General features: G+C 42.2%; 1 protein-coding gene across 1 annotated transcript; it reads right to left on the bottom strand.

Moving 5' to 3' along the window:
- Positions 1-769: 769 nt before the first annotated feature.
- Positions 770-3,187, bottom strand: LOC310747067 (uncharacterized protein). The gene is made up of 3 exons (XM_083581361.1): positions 3,048-3,187; positions 1,555-1,748; positions 770-1,033 (listed from the first exon to the last, which is right to left on the bottom strand). Exons 1-3 carry the CDS (start codon positions 3,097-3,099, stop codon positions 998-1,000), a joined length of 282 nt encoding a protein of 93 aa, XP_083437487.1. The 5' UTR covers positions 3,100-3,187; the 3' UTR covers positions 770-997.
- Between the last annotated feature and the right edge of the window lie 8,764 nt (positions 3,188-11,951).

Raw genomic sequence — 11,951 nt, 5'->3', positions numbered from 1 at the left:
TCAGTGAAGAGAAGACCTTACTTGGAAAATCAATACAACCCAGGTGGTTAAGAAAGCCCAACAGAGACTCCATCTCCTCAGACTATTGTGAAAGAACAATGTCAATCAACATTTGATGACCTCCTTCTACCGGTCCACAATAGAAAGTGTCCTTTCATACTGCATCACGGTGTGGTACGCTGGTTTGACATCAACTGATAGGAAGTGCCTACAGAGGGTGGTGAATACAGCACAAGACATTATGGGCTGTCCTGTGAATCCGCTGGATGAAACAGCGGAAGAACGTTGCCTCAGGAGAGTAAGGAAAATTCTCAGGGATGATTCACACCCTGGCCTGTACTTTCTTGATCTCCTGCCCTCGGGCAGAAGATATAGAAGCATGATTAGTCACACCAACAGGGTAAAGAACAGCTTCTATCCATGGGCTGTTAGGCTGCTGAATGAAAAGATAACAACAGGGCAACTGACTTTTGGGTTTGGTGGGTGTGCATCAGTAAACGAGGGGAATTAAGACTAAGAGAGCTGAGTGGGGGGTGCTCGTGTAATCTCACTGTATACAAGTTGTACAAGTGACAATAAACTATTTCATTTCATTTCATTTTATCTTTTGCTCTACCCTGCTTTGAGTTGGCGGTATATAAATATTTTTATAAATAAATATCAACAAAAATTAAATTCCCTTTCTAGAATTGTTCTCTAGATCCTTCAAGTAGTCTCTGGATTAACTGTGACATTTATCATACACACTGAAAAATGAATCTTCAGCACAGAAATGCAAATCATGGGTTTTAATAATGATTCAAGTAGGAATGATTGAAGAAACTGGCAGGAGATTTCTCTAGCTTTTCTGCAGCATATGATTATTGCTTCAAAGGGAGGCAGGAGCTCCGACGTCAATGACAGGATCAAAGAAATAGAAGAATGGATCAATATTTTCCAGCAACCAATATCAGTAGTCAGCATGTGGAATTTGATTGACTTCTTCCATAGATCAAAATTACTCGTCGCTGCTGCATTTGTCAACCATCTTTTTCTGAAATGAAATGAAACAAATTAAGTACAGGCAATAAAGGAAATGAGGAAGGTTGGGGCTGGCTGGTTCTTGGCAGGCATTACTCAACAGCCTGCTTCCTGAACAGCAGAAGATCATGCCATGGTGAAAATGACTGAAAGTCAATAAAAGGCAACTTTGCCTTCTATCTGTGCCTCAATTCACTTGGCTCAACCATCAGAACAATTGGGCAGCTTTAGGGTTGGAAAACATGGGTCTTCCATATGATGGCACAGGCCTGCTGCATGCATATTAAACTAAAGTTATTACTGTATGACCTGAATTGGTCTCTGACATATGGAGAAGGCTCTGGTAATATAGATGGCAGGACAAAGAATTTAGATCCTTTTTAGATCATCAGATATTAACTTGTGGCCTTTGATATGCATGCTAAAATAATGTTTTTAAATAGCAGACTGCAAATAAAGTTTGTCGGGATGAAAGACAAGGTATAATAAATACCCAAACACAGGCAAGAAAAAAATGGCAAAATAGATAATTACCACAAGATCATATAACCCCTCTTTTTCCTTTTCTGTAAATTCATCCTGGGTACAACTTTGCACCTTCTGTGCATTGTTTATCCCATACTTTGAACGAGGTACGTGTTTTTTAAGCTCCTCTTTTAAGTCATCCGCTGTTCCAGAAAGGAATGCAGTCACTGAATTCTCGACAGAAGGACATAGCTCAGAATAAACTGGGAGGGGGGGAGGGGGGAGGAAACAAAACAAAAACAAAAACTGAATTTATAATACTTTATACATGTTTTATTTAAACTCTTTATTGTCATCTTAGAAAAAAGAAATAATCACCTGATAACTGGATGGAAATAATATGATTCAGCTGAGCTCCAGCTCCAGCTTGGATGCCCATTTCTCTGCAAGAAAGCTCCACGGGAAAAGCACTTTCTTGTGCTGACACCACATGAGGATGGGTTAAATCTTCTTTCCTTACCATGTTTGTATGTCAGGGACACACAGTCCTGACCAGAGGGTTTCCTGGGGTCCATAGATGCAGGGGGGGGGGGAAATACTATACTTCCTCTGTGTAGCACTAACCAAAACTGGCCTTTTCACAGCCGAGTAATTTCTAAATTGGAGGCCATAAATATGGCATCTTAATTTACCATAAAATGCACATATCACTAGATCAAACTGAGTCCTGTTGTAGCCTACTTAAACTCACTGACTATCATCTTCAGTGATTTTTAGGGTGCCCAGGTTCAAAAAAGGGGCAGGGCTCTTGCACCTTTTAACAGCTGTGTAAAAGAGATTTCTGCAGATGCACCTCCCATGCCAGACTATACCTGTTGTCCTTTTTCTTTTCTTTTTTTTGCATCTGGTTGCCATAATGATTTTTTAGAGTTCAGTACTGTCACTGTAAGAAAGCACCGTTTCTGTCAGAAACTATGTTACTCATCTCACTGTCCGATATGACAAATTTTACATAATTATGTAAATTATGTAATTACATTGCCATTGCATTATTCCACCTCATTCATTTCTATGCAGTGGAAACACGGGGCAAATGCAGGGGGGGGGGGCGGGCTCATCAATCATGTAACATTTCCAGACTGAAAGTGACAACAGCTTATACCAATTGCGTTCAATCAACTGATTTTCATTCCAGACGTGGAATGAATAAGTGAACAGTGGTGATTTCTGCTTCCATTTCCATCAGAATTCTCCAGTATCCCTAACTGTGGCCTGTGCAATCTTACAGAAAGCATACTGGGGAGAAAGCCCCATTGGGCACAACAGGACTTACTTTTGAGTAAGCCTGCTTTGCATTGTGCTGCACTTGAGTGGAGGCCCTGCAGAGCTGGTCCAGGATGTCTCATTGCCTAAAATGTCCAGCTCTTGAAGTTCATTTCACTGAGATTCTACTGTATTTCATTTACAAATGGCATCTCTGGAAATGTTATGCCATACTACTAAATGTTTGCTTCTTGAGTCTATTGAAACCGGGAGCCAGAAGTCTCAGTAGTGATGCTTACCTGTAGAGCAGTAGCATGCTAGGGCAATGAGCAGGATGAGTGTCAGCTTCATGATGGAGAAAAATTCTCAGACGGGTTGCAGCCCACAGCAAAACTATCTGGGATCCTGAGCTGCGCAGCTCAGGCATCTATATATATAGCTCTATGTGCCCACGAGCTGCTCCACCTACAACACAACACATGCCCTTATTCACATTGCTCTCCTCCTCATTTCTGATCAAATCCAAAGGAGACGGAGAGCTGCTGTGTGCATTTAAAATTCAGCGTGCACTGGGTTGGTTACTGCGGTGTGCCCTATTAGAGCGTTCCTTGAGGGGACAAAATCAAATTTTTGACTATTTGTCTGCACTGCAGATGGGGGAAAGAGCCAGTCTGTCAGCAAACTGATACAGAATATCATCTACCTGAATTTTTGTGGCAGCTTTTAAAAGAAGAAAAGAAAAATGCCGTGGAAATGGGGTGAACTAAGCTTAAGGTTGGCAAGATGGAGAGACCAAGATCAATTCCTACAGCACAAGGAGGCTCAGGTGTGGCTTCCTGTTGACCTATATGCAGAGTGTACGTAGGATTTAAGAAGACAAGAGAGCCAAGAAAGAGTTATGGCTGTACTCTTGAGTTTCGATGCATCAAATCCCTGCTCACATATGAAGCTCACTGGGTAGCCCTGGGAAAATCACTCTTTCTTGGTATAGCGTACTTCAAAGGGGTATTGTGAGGCTCGAGTGCCACACTGAGTTTCTGGGGACGAGAACGTAACAAAACAAAATCTCTCTCTCTCTCAAGTGTTATACTTAATAAACCCTGTATGCAGTTGCTAAATCAATTACAAATACACTCAGGTTTTCATTCTGTGTCTTTGATTTGATTCCCGCACCCCAACCACTTTATAAATATATAAATGTGCATTCAATTATATGCAAAGGAAATTTCAGGACAAAAGATCAGTGGCTGTAAGATTTTCAAGGTTATAGAGAGCAAATGGTTGATGGAGGCAAAAATGGAAAGGGCAGGTTGTTCCAGGGTAAGGTAAATGCAAATGATCCGTATAGCCTGAGGTTTTATAAACAGTCCAAACTATCTTGACTTTGCCAAGTATTGCTAATATGAATGTTGCTTTTAAATTCTTTAGGTCATTATGGGATTACCTAAATTGAAGAATGTGTATATATTGACATTTCTCCTTTGCGTATTGATTTGTGCCCAGGCCTGTGTGTTTTCTCTTATTCATGTCCTAATGGAACGGATTTAGGGGAGTGGCAATGCTGGGGACACCACAACTATGATTTAGAATGGAGCACGAAAGGCAGAGGGTGCTGAATTTTGAAGTTGCGCAGGGCTCCACTGAAATTTGAGGCCCCAAGCTCCGCCACTGATGGAACGACTTCATTGGATACCACCTATTGTCTTTGGGCTAGGCTAACTATGAATTCTGCTTTGAATTCTATGCACTCCCCCCAATTTTCCAGATCATCTTCATTCATTCATTTCATAAGCAGACAGTATAGACAATATTATCTTTACTAACCAGTTAGGTTTCTTCTGATATCCTTCTCCTTTTCTTTCCTTGTTATCTTTTCCTTGTGTGGAGGAATGTACTATAACTTTCTGTGGGCGAAAGGTCTGACACGGGCAGAAAGATTCCTTAGCTAAAAACAAAGTGAAAAGGGCCAAAGATTTTAAAAAATAATAATCACGAGACTTACCATGAAAAGAAATCTGACCCATTTTAAAAATGCTGTATACTATTATGAGAGATCAAGAGCAGCTCACCTGGTTGGGTGGAGCTGCAACAACAACATTTGACAGAGGTAGCATCACTTCTATGTACTGGAAGGGGCAGGTGGTGGTGAGGTCAGGGCTGTGCAGAGCCAATCTAGTGCTTACACTAATACGTCTGTGTGGCCTAGATGGAAAATGATCTGAACCTGTGCAAAGCAGCTTTGTGTGTTTGGTATTAAGTGTCTGAGGCAAATTTTGCACCTTCGTGTGCTGTAGAAGAGGCGTGCTCACAAGCATACTATCAGGTAGATTAATGGATTGATCAACCCTTAAAACCTTTTCAGGAGATCTTGTCAAGGATAAGGAACTTATGGCTCTCCAGATGTTTCTGGAATACAACATTCCTATCTCCTGTCTGTTGGTCATGCTTACTGAGTAGATTGGTAATATACAAGGAGGCTACAGCCACTTTACCCCAATGCTGCTGCTTGGAGGGTATTATGCCTCTCTGGGGATAGGCACTGCCTTTTTTATGTACTCTTATGAGAGACAGGCAGGCTGTTTGTACATCATCAAGAAGCTTCTGCATGGACAAGCCCTTTCTGACGAAGCTATTAGATTTATTTTGGAGTGTCAACAAGCATATAGATAGAACTGATCCAATGATGCAGTGTACCTTGGCTTTCAAAAACCTTTAACAGGGTACCTCATAAAAGTTTAGTAAGGTTAGCAGTCATGGAATAAGAGGAGAAGTCTTCTTGTGGGTCAGATATTGGTTAAGAAAACAGAGAACAGGAATCAATGGACAGTCCTCCAAATGGAGACATGTGGAAAGTGGAATCCCACAAGGATTGGTATTGGGACTTGTGATCTTTGGCTTGTTTGAAAGTGATCTAGAGTTAGGGGTAAGCAGTGAGGTAGCCAAGTTTGTGGAAGATAATAGATTGTTCAGAGTCATTAGCATGAAAAGATTTTGCAAAGGGCTCCAAAAAGGCCTCTCCAAATTGAGGGAATGGGCAGTAAATGGCAAATGCAATTCAGGGTAAACAAGTGTAAAGTGATGCATAATGCGGTGAAAAATAATCTTAATTTCACATATACACTCATAGGGTCTGAACTGGCAGTGACTGATCAGGAATGAGACTTTGGGGTAGTAGCTGAAGGAATATTTGACCCAGGGTGTAGCAGCTGTGGAAAGACAAATCCCATGCTGAAGATGTAAGAAAAACACTAGGGCCTAATTTGAATAGTAGAGTGCTAGGTATCTGGTGGGAGGGGCTTATGTGTTCTGCTCCAGAATCAGCCCCTCCCTTCAGTGTGTTCCCTTAAGTTTCAGTTAGGAGGGACCAACTGTCTCTTCTTGTTTCTTGCCTCAAACTTGCCTCATGTCGTCGTATTTAGTTTCTTTCATTATGTTATTTTGTTACAGTTTTCTTCATTATTAAAGCTGAGTTTACATATACCTGAGCTTTATTTTTCTCAGTGAACAAGAAACTCTGCTGAGGAAAGGTATGGAATGTCCAAAAATGCGTGAGTGAGGGGATATTCCCAGATATTGCCAGGAGGATTGATTTTGTTAATCACCCCCCACCTCCACAACAGAAGATCCCTAGAAAAGGAATTACAAATAAAACTGCTGATATCATAAAAACACCATTATACAAATGTTAGGGGTAAGCAGTGAGGTAGCCAAGTTTGTGGAAGATAATAGATTGTTCAGAGTCATTAGCATGAAAAGATTTTGCAAAGGGCTCCAAAAAGGTGGAGTATCAAGAAGGTGGAGTAATTTCTCTGTGAGGAAACGCTGCAGAATTTTTGACTTTTTAGTTCAGAGAAAAAAGGTGATGTGACAGAAATTATGCATAACATGGAGAAAGTGTTTTTCTGCTTCTTTCATAACATTAGAACTCATGGGCATCCAATGAAGCGGAATGCTGGAAGATTCAGGGCAGATAGTTAAACTGCAGAACTTGATCCCTCAAGAGGCTGTGATGGCCACCAACTTGTATGGCTTTCCAAAAGGATTAGACAAATTCATGGGGGATAAGACCATCAGTGGCTACTAGCAATGATGGCCTTGTCCTGCCTTGGGAGCCAGCATACATCTGAATCCCAGTTGCTGGGAGTTTCAGGTGAGCAGAGTGCTGTTGTCCAGCTCAAGTCCAACTTGCAGGCTTCCCATAGGCACCTGGTTGACCCCTGTGAGAATAGCAAGCTGGACTAGATGGGCCATTGGTCTGATACAGCAGGATCATCTTATATTCTTACGTTATGTTAAGAGTCCTACCAGGTTCAGAGAAGTGCAAGATGCTGCCGTAAGACTTCTTAAACAAGAGTGCAAGCCTTGTGGGACTAAAATGAATCCATTTTTCTGCAATATCCAATTACAGTGGTTTGGCAAGAAAGAAGGTCTAGAGATGGGGGGGGCTGCTTGGAGGAAGGAGTGCCCAGCACCTTAATAAAGTATATTTCCCAGAATTCTTTGGGAGAAGCCACAACGGTTAAAGTGTTATGATAGTGCTATAATTGTATTGTGCAGATGAGGCCACTGACTAGAGTCACATGATGCATTTGGCAGTCTTTGTTCCTTATTGAAATGTTTTGTTCATCATCCCTGGGCTAATCATATTGCCTGCAGAAAGGTCTTGTCTATTTTGAAAAAGTGGACAAATGAATGGTTTCCTCTAGCTTATCTTTGCTGCCTTCCTTTAACCTTGTAATATAAGCTCCTGACTGTCTAGCCCATGTCAGTATCATGAGCGTGCGAGCGCATTTACTCACATTTGTGTGTGGGGGGGGGTGTAGACATTTATTCACAGGTGAGCATATCAACTCTATCAGCTGCATTCCTGTTCCTGGGATCAAAGTTGGGGCCCATAAACTCTACCACCTGCTTCCATGACTTTCTGGAATCAGTGTATCTGACTGATCATTATGGCACTTTGTCCCTAGTACTAGCCACTCTCCCCACCCCCCACAAAAATGGTTTGGAAGTTAGGGAAGCACAACTGCCTGTCTCTCAAACTAGCAACACAAGGGCCCTCTCTAAGTTGTAGAGAAGAGCTGGGCCAGCAACTTGCTGTTCAGAATATTTCTTTTTCTTCTCTAACATAGTCTCTGGCTGGCTCTAGCAAATCTCAAGAGATCAGTGCAAATGGCACACATTTAACAGCTTACAGGAATGAAACTTGAGCAAAGGAATGCAAGGCAGTAAGTTTAATAAGATTTGAATATGACTGATTGCAGAACAGCACATGAGATTTATCTAGGTTTTCTGTCGCATAATGATTATTGCCCCACAGGGAGTTTCTTTCAACAAGGACAGTACAAGCGAAATCGAAGAATGGATCAATCATATGATATTTCAGGAATTGGTAGTCAGCTTGTGAAATCAGTGTAGCATCATCCAAAGATCAGTTCTTCCAGTCTTTTTTGCATTTGTGCATTAAGTTTTTCTGAAATTAAATGAAATCCGGGTGAGTACAGAGTGCTGAATGACAATGAAGAAAGAAATCACAGCTATGCAATGTAGCTCCAGTGACTTTATGTACATATTTTCATATACTCTTGTTCACCACTTAGATATTTTTTATTATACAGGAGGGAAAGAAAGAAAGAAAGAAAGAAAGAAAGAAAGAAAGAAAGAAAGAAAGAAAAGAAAAGAAACGAAACGAAACGAAACGAAACGAAACGAAACGAAACGAAACGAAACGAAACGAAACGAAACTAAACGAAACTAAACGAAACGAAACTGTAGTAGGGTTAATCTGAAGGACCACCAAGGGCCGTACCACTGCCTTTCTCCTTGTCAGCAGGGCCTGCTGGTGAAGAATGGCTGGGAGATTAGAAAGGTAATGTAAAGCTGGGAGAGGCACAGCTATTGGCCATGAGGCTTCAGGGATCCTTATGAATGAGGAGAAAGGGAAGGGGTGAGGTAGACAGGGCTTGAGGGAGTTCTAGTTGAGCCAACTCAAGGGTGTTGGAAGAAAAAGTATTTGTGTCTTGGAATTAATCATCAGCCTGCTTCTCAAACAGTAGGAGATTGCCTCATGGGATGGTATATTTGCCTCCTCTCTGTACCTTGGTTCGCATGTATGGCATAGGCAACCTGCGTAATGACCGCTCTCCCATCAACCGGAAGGCGCCCTTTGCATGGCCGCACGCAGTACCCTGATCCCTGAGACAATGGCAGAAGTTCCTGGTCCACCTCCCCACGTCACAGCTCTTTGAGGTTCCCACCAAACCTCAGTTCTAATAAACCTATCTGTGGTGGGGGGAGGCAGAGCTCTTTGCGTAGTTAAAAGGGGTGGAGCTTACCTGACAGCACACAGTCAGCTCCAGAGCTTCACCTTCACCTTCCCTACCCTCCCTTTGTTTAATGCTCTTTTATTACAGGTTAACTTCTTTTACAGGTATTCAGGTGCTGCTAAGGTCTTAGGATGGTTGCTGTTAAGGGACCGGGAAGGAATTTCCCTGCATTGGCAAGTTTCGCCTTCCCCGTAGCAGATGTCACAACTTTGGAGGTTTTAGGCCTTGGGTGGAATCCTTTAGTCTATCTTCCCTATATGGGGGGGTGTAGCGGTGATGCTCCCCCTCTGCGGCGGCGATCCCAGGGTTCCCCGTTAAAGGGCCATAAGCTGAAAAGTTGTCAGTGCACTCCCCAGTGTTGCGGTGAAATGGTGGTGGACACTGCGTAAACAAATGTCTTCCAGAGCCAGCCCACTTCCCAGACAGATCTGATTACCCGGATGTGCTCCAGATCCCCAGCTGGGGACTGGGAGGGATACATGCCCAATGCCTAAGCTAAGGTCTTCCTACATCTGAAAGTTTAAATAAAGTTGTGGTCAATTTAATCCCATAACACATCATGAGTCATTCATGAGTCATTCATGGCTCTTGGGGTCAGGGGTATCTGCCTGGGCATGCAAACATTTATCTGGGATGAAAAGAGAATACAGATACGTGTGCTGTGGATGTAAATTAGTATGTGGAGAGTGCTGAGGTCAGGCAATGTATTTAAAACCATTTTAGAGCATCAGATTTTGTCATATGACTTTCAATCTGCAGGGTAAAACACTCTCTTAAAACCAAAAGACTGTAATTTGTGGGATAGGTGAGAACATATACATCCCTGAGACAGAAGCCATTTGTAAACTACCTAAAAAAACATTGTAAAAATGTTAGAACTTTAGTCGGTTTGGAGTAAGCTCAGCAGTTATAGTTTATACTGGGAAGTATTTGAATGTTTAAATAGTTAGAAAAAATAGAATATGCAGCAGGAAAGGGAAACTTTAGGGAACCATGGAAGGATGGATGGGAAGTCGATGAAATAGAATTATGGATTGATGTAATGTATCTCCCCCCCCCCTTTCCCCCTTTCTTTTCTTTCACTTTTTTCTTTTATTTTTCAATTCTGTATTTTGTACTCTTATAAATTCATAAATAAAAATGAAATAAAAAAAATAGATTTGGGGGTGAACATATATATCCTGGGTTGGATTCAATTAACCCAGTTTGCTAGCAGAAGTCAGTGCACAGGCTCCCACTAGTGCAATATGACTCCCCTTTTACCCCCCCCCAATCCCTTTTGGGGCATCAGGAGAACCCCCAGAACAGCCTGCGGCAGGAGGAGAGAGGAGATCATTCTGTTTGGCAATCACATTCCTCCCCCTGTCTCTTGTTATGAGTTAGAAGCACAAAAAGCCAGCAAGAAAAAGGACAATGCTTAAAATTACCAGAAGTTTCAAGTATTCCGAACGTTTCTCATCTGAAAATGTTTCAATCAGCTCTTTTACTTCCATTGCAGCTTGGATACCATCTTCATTGTCAGAATAACGTTCAAGTTCTTTCATATACTCAGAATCTGTTCCGGAAAACTTTGCACCTAGAAATTTCTCCATAGGTTTGCATGTTTTGTGGGAATCTAGGAAGAAGGAAAATAAAAACCCAAACAGGCTGTTAAAAACACTTTAAATCCTCACACACACACACACACACACACACACACACACACTTCTTTAGTATTATCTTTAAAAAGTAAATAAAAACTAAGTGATAACTGGGGATTTGAACTGCCGACCTTCTGATCGGCAAGCCCTAGGCTCTGTGGTTTAGACCACAGCACCACCCGCGTCCCTGGTATTGTGCTGATATTCCATTTACCCAAATATACTATGTTCACTACAGACAGCATTAGGGGAGGGGGCTGCATTGGTGGAGGGTCCCCAAAGACCGTCTTTTATCCTGGGCCCCTGGTTGCCACTGCAGCTACCTCAGGAGAGTATGCCTGAAGTGTCAGGTACGGGCATTCATGATTTTGCTCCTGCATCTCCTGCATCTCATTTGTAGGTGCCATATCTGAAGACATTAGACTGGATTATTTTTGCTTCTTGAGGCAAAGAGCCATTAAGTGTGATAGTTACCGGAGGAGTGATGCTTACCATGGTGATGCGCGTCCAAGGAGCAGCATGCCAGGGCGAGGAGCAGAAGGACAAGTGTCAGCTTCATGGTGGAGAAGAAATCCCAGTATGGTTCCAATACGCAGCAAAACTGTTTGGGATGTGTGTTTATTTATACACACAGCGGAGGTAGCAAGAACTACTCCACCCACAACATGACACAGGAGCACACATGACCTTATTTACATTTCTCCTAGTATTTACTTACTTAAAATATTTACTGACGGGGCAACCTAACCATGTCCTCTCATAAGTAAGTCCTACTGAATTCAGTGGTGCTTACTCCCAAGTCCCAGGTAAGTGGAGTTAGCATTGCAGCCATCCTTGCACATTTCTATGCATAGCTGTCAACGTTTCCCCTTTCTAAAGGGAAATTCCCATATTCCGAATAGGATTCCTCACAAGAAAAGGGAAAAGTTGACAGCTATGTTTCTATACTGCCCATTAACCAAAGTTCTCTGAGCATTTTACATTAAAAATTATCTTCTGTGGGAGAGAAAATATAGACGAGAGAGGAATTCTCTTACTGATTAGTGTCTCTTGGAACATTTCAGTCCTAGAATCAGATCTGAAGGAGATGGAGAGTGGCTTCACATATTGCAAAATTAGTGGCCAGAGTATGGGCTGCTGTGATGTGCTCTATAAGGGACTTCCTTGCAAGACAGATTTTGACCACTTCTGTGAACTGCAGGGGCCTAGCCCAGGTCAGCTCCTTGTAGGCATATAG

Source organism: Podarcis filfolensis (assembly GCF_964270895.1).
Source record: "Podarcis filfolensis genome assembly, chromosome: 1".
Classification (NCBI taxonomy): domain Eukaryota; kingdom Metazoa; phylum Chordata; class Lepidosauria; order Squamata; family Lacertidae; genus Podarcis; species Podarcis filfolensis.
This window is presented reverse-complemented; position numbering and strand designations above follow the sequence as displayed.

Bases quoted from the DNA above. Each gene is read 5' to 3' on its own strand.
- LOC310747067 (XM_083581361.1), bottom strand. From the start codon at position 3,099: ATGAAGCTGACACTCATCCTGCTCATTGCCCTAGCATGCTACTGCTCT. The intron at 1,749-3,047 runs GTAAGCATCACT...CCCCCCTCCCAG, and splicing joins AGCATGCTACTGCTCTACAG to TTTATTCTGAGCTATGTCCT. The intron at 1,034-1,554 runs GTAATTATCTAT...ATTTCATTTCAG, and splicing joins AGGGGTTATATGATCTTGTG to AAAAAGATGGTTGACAAATG.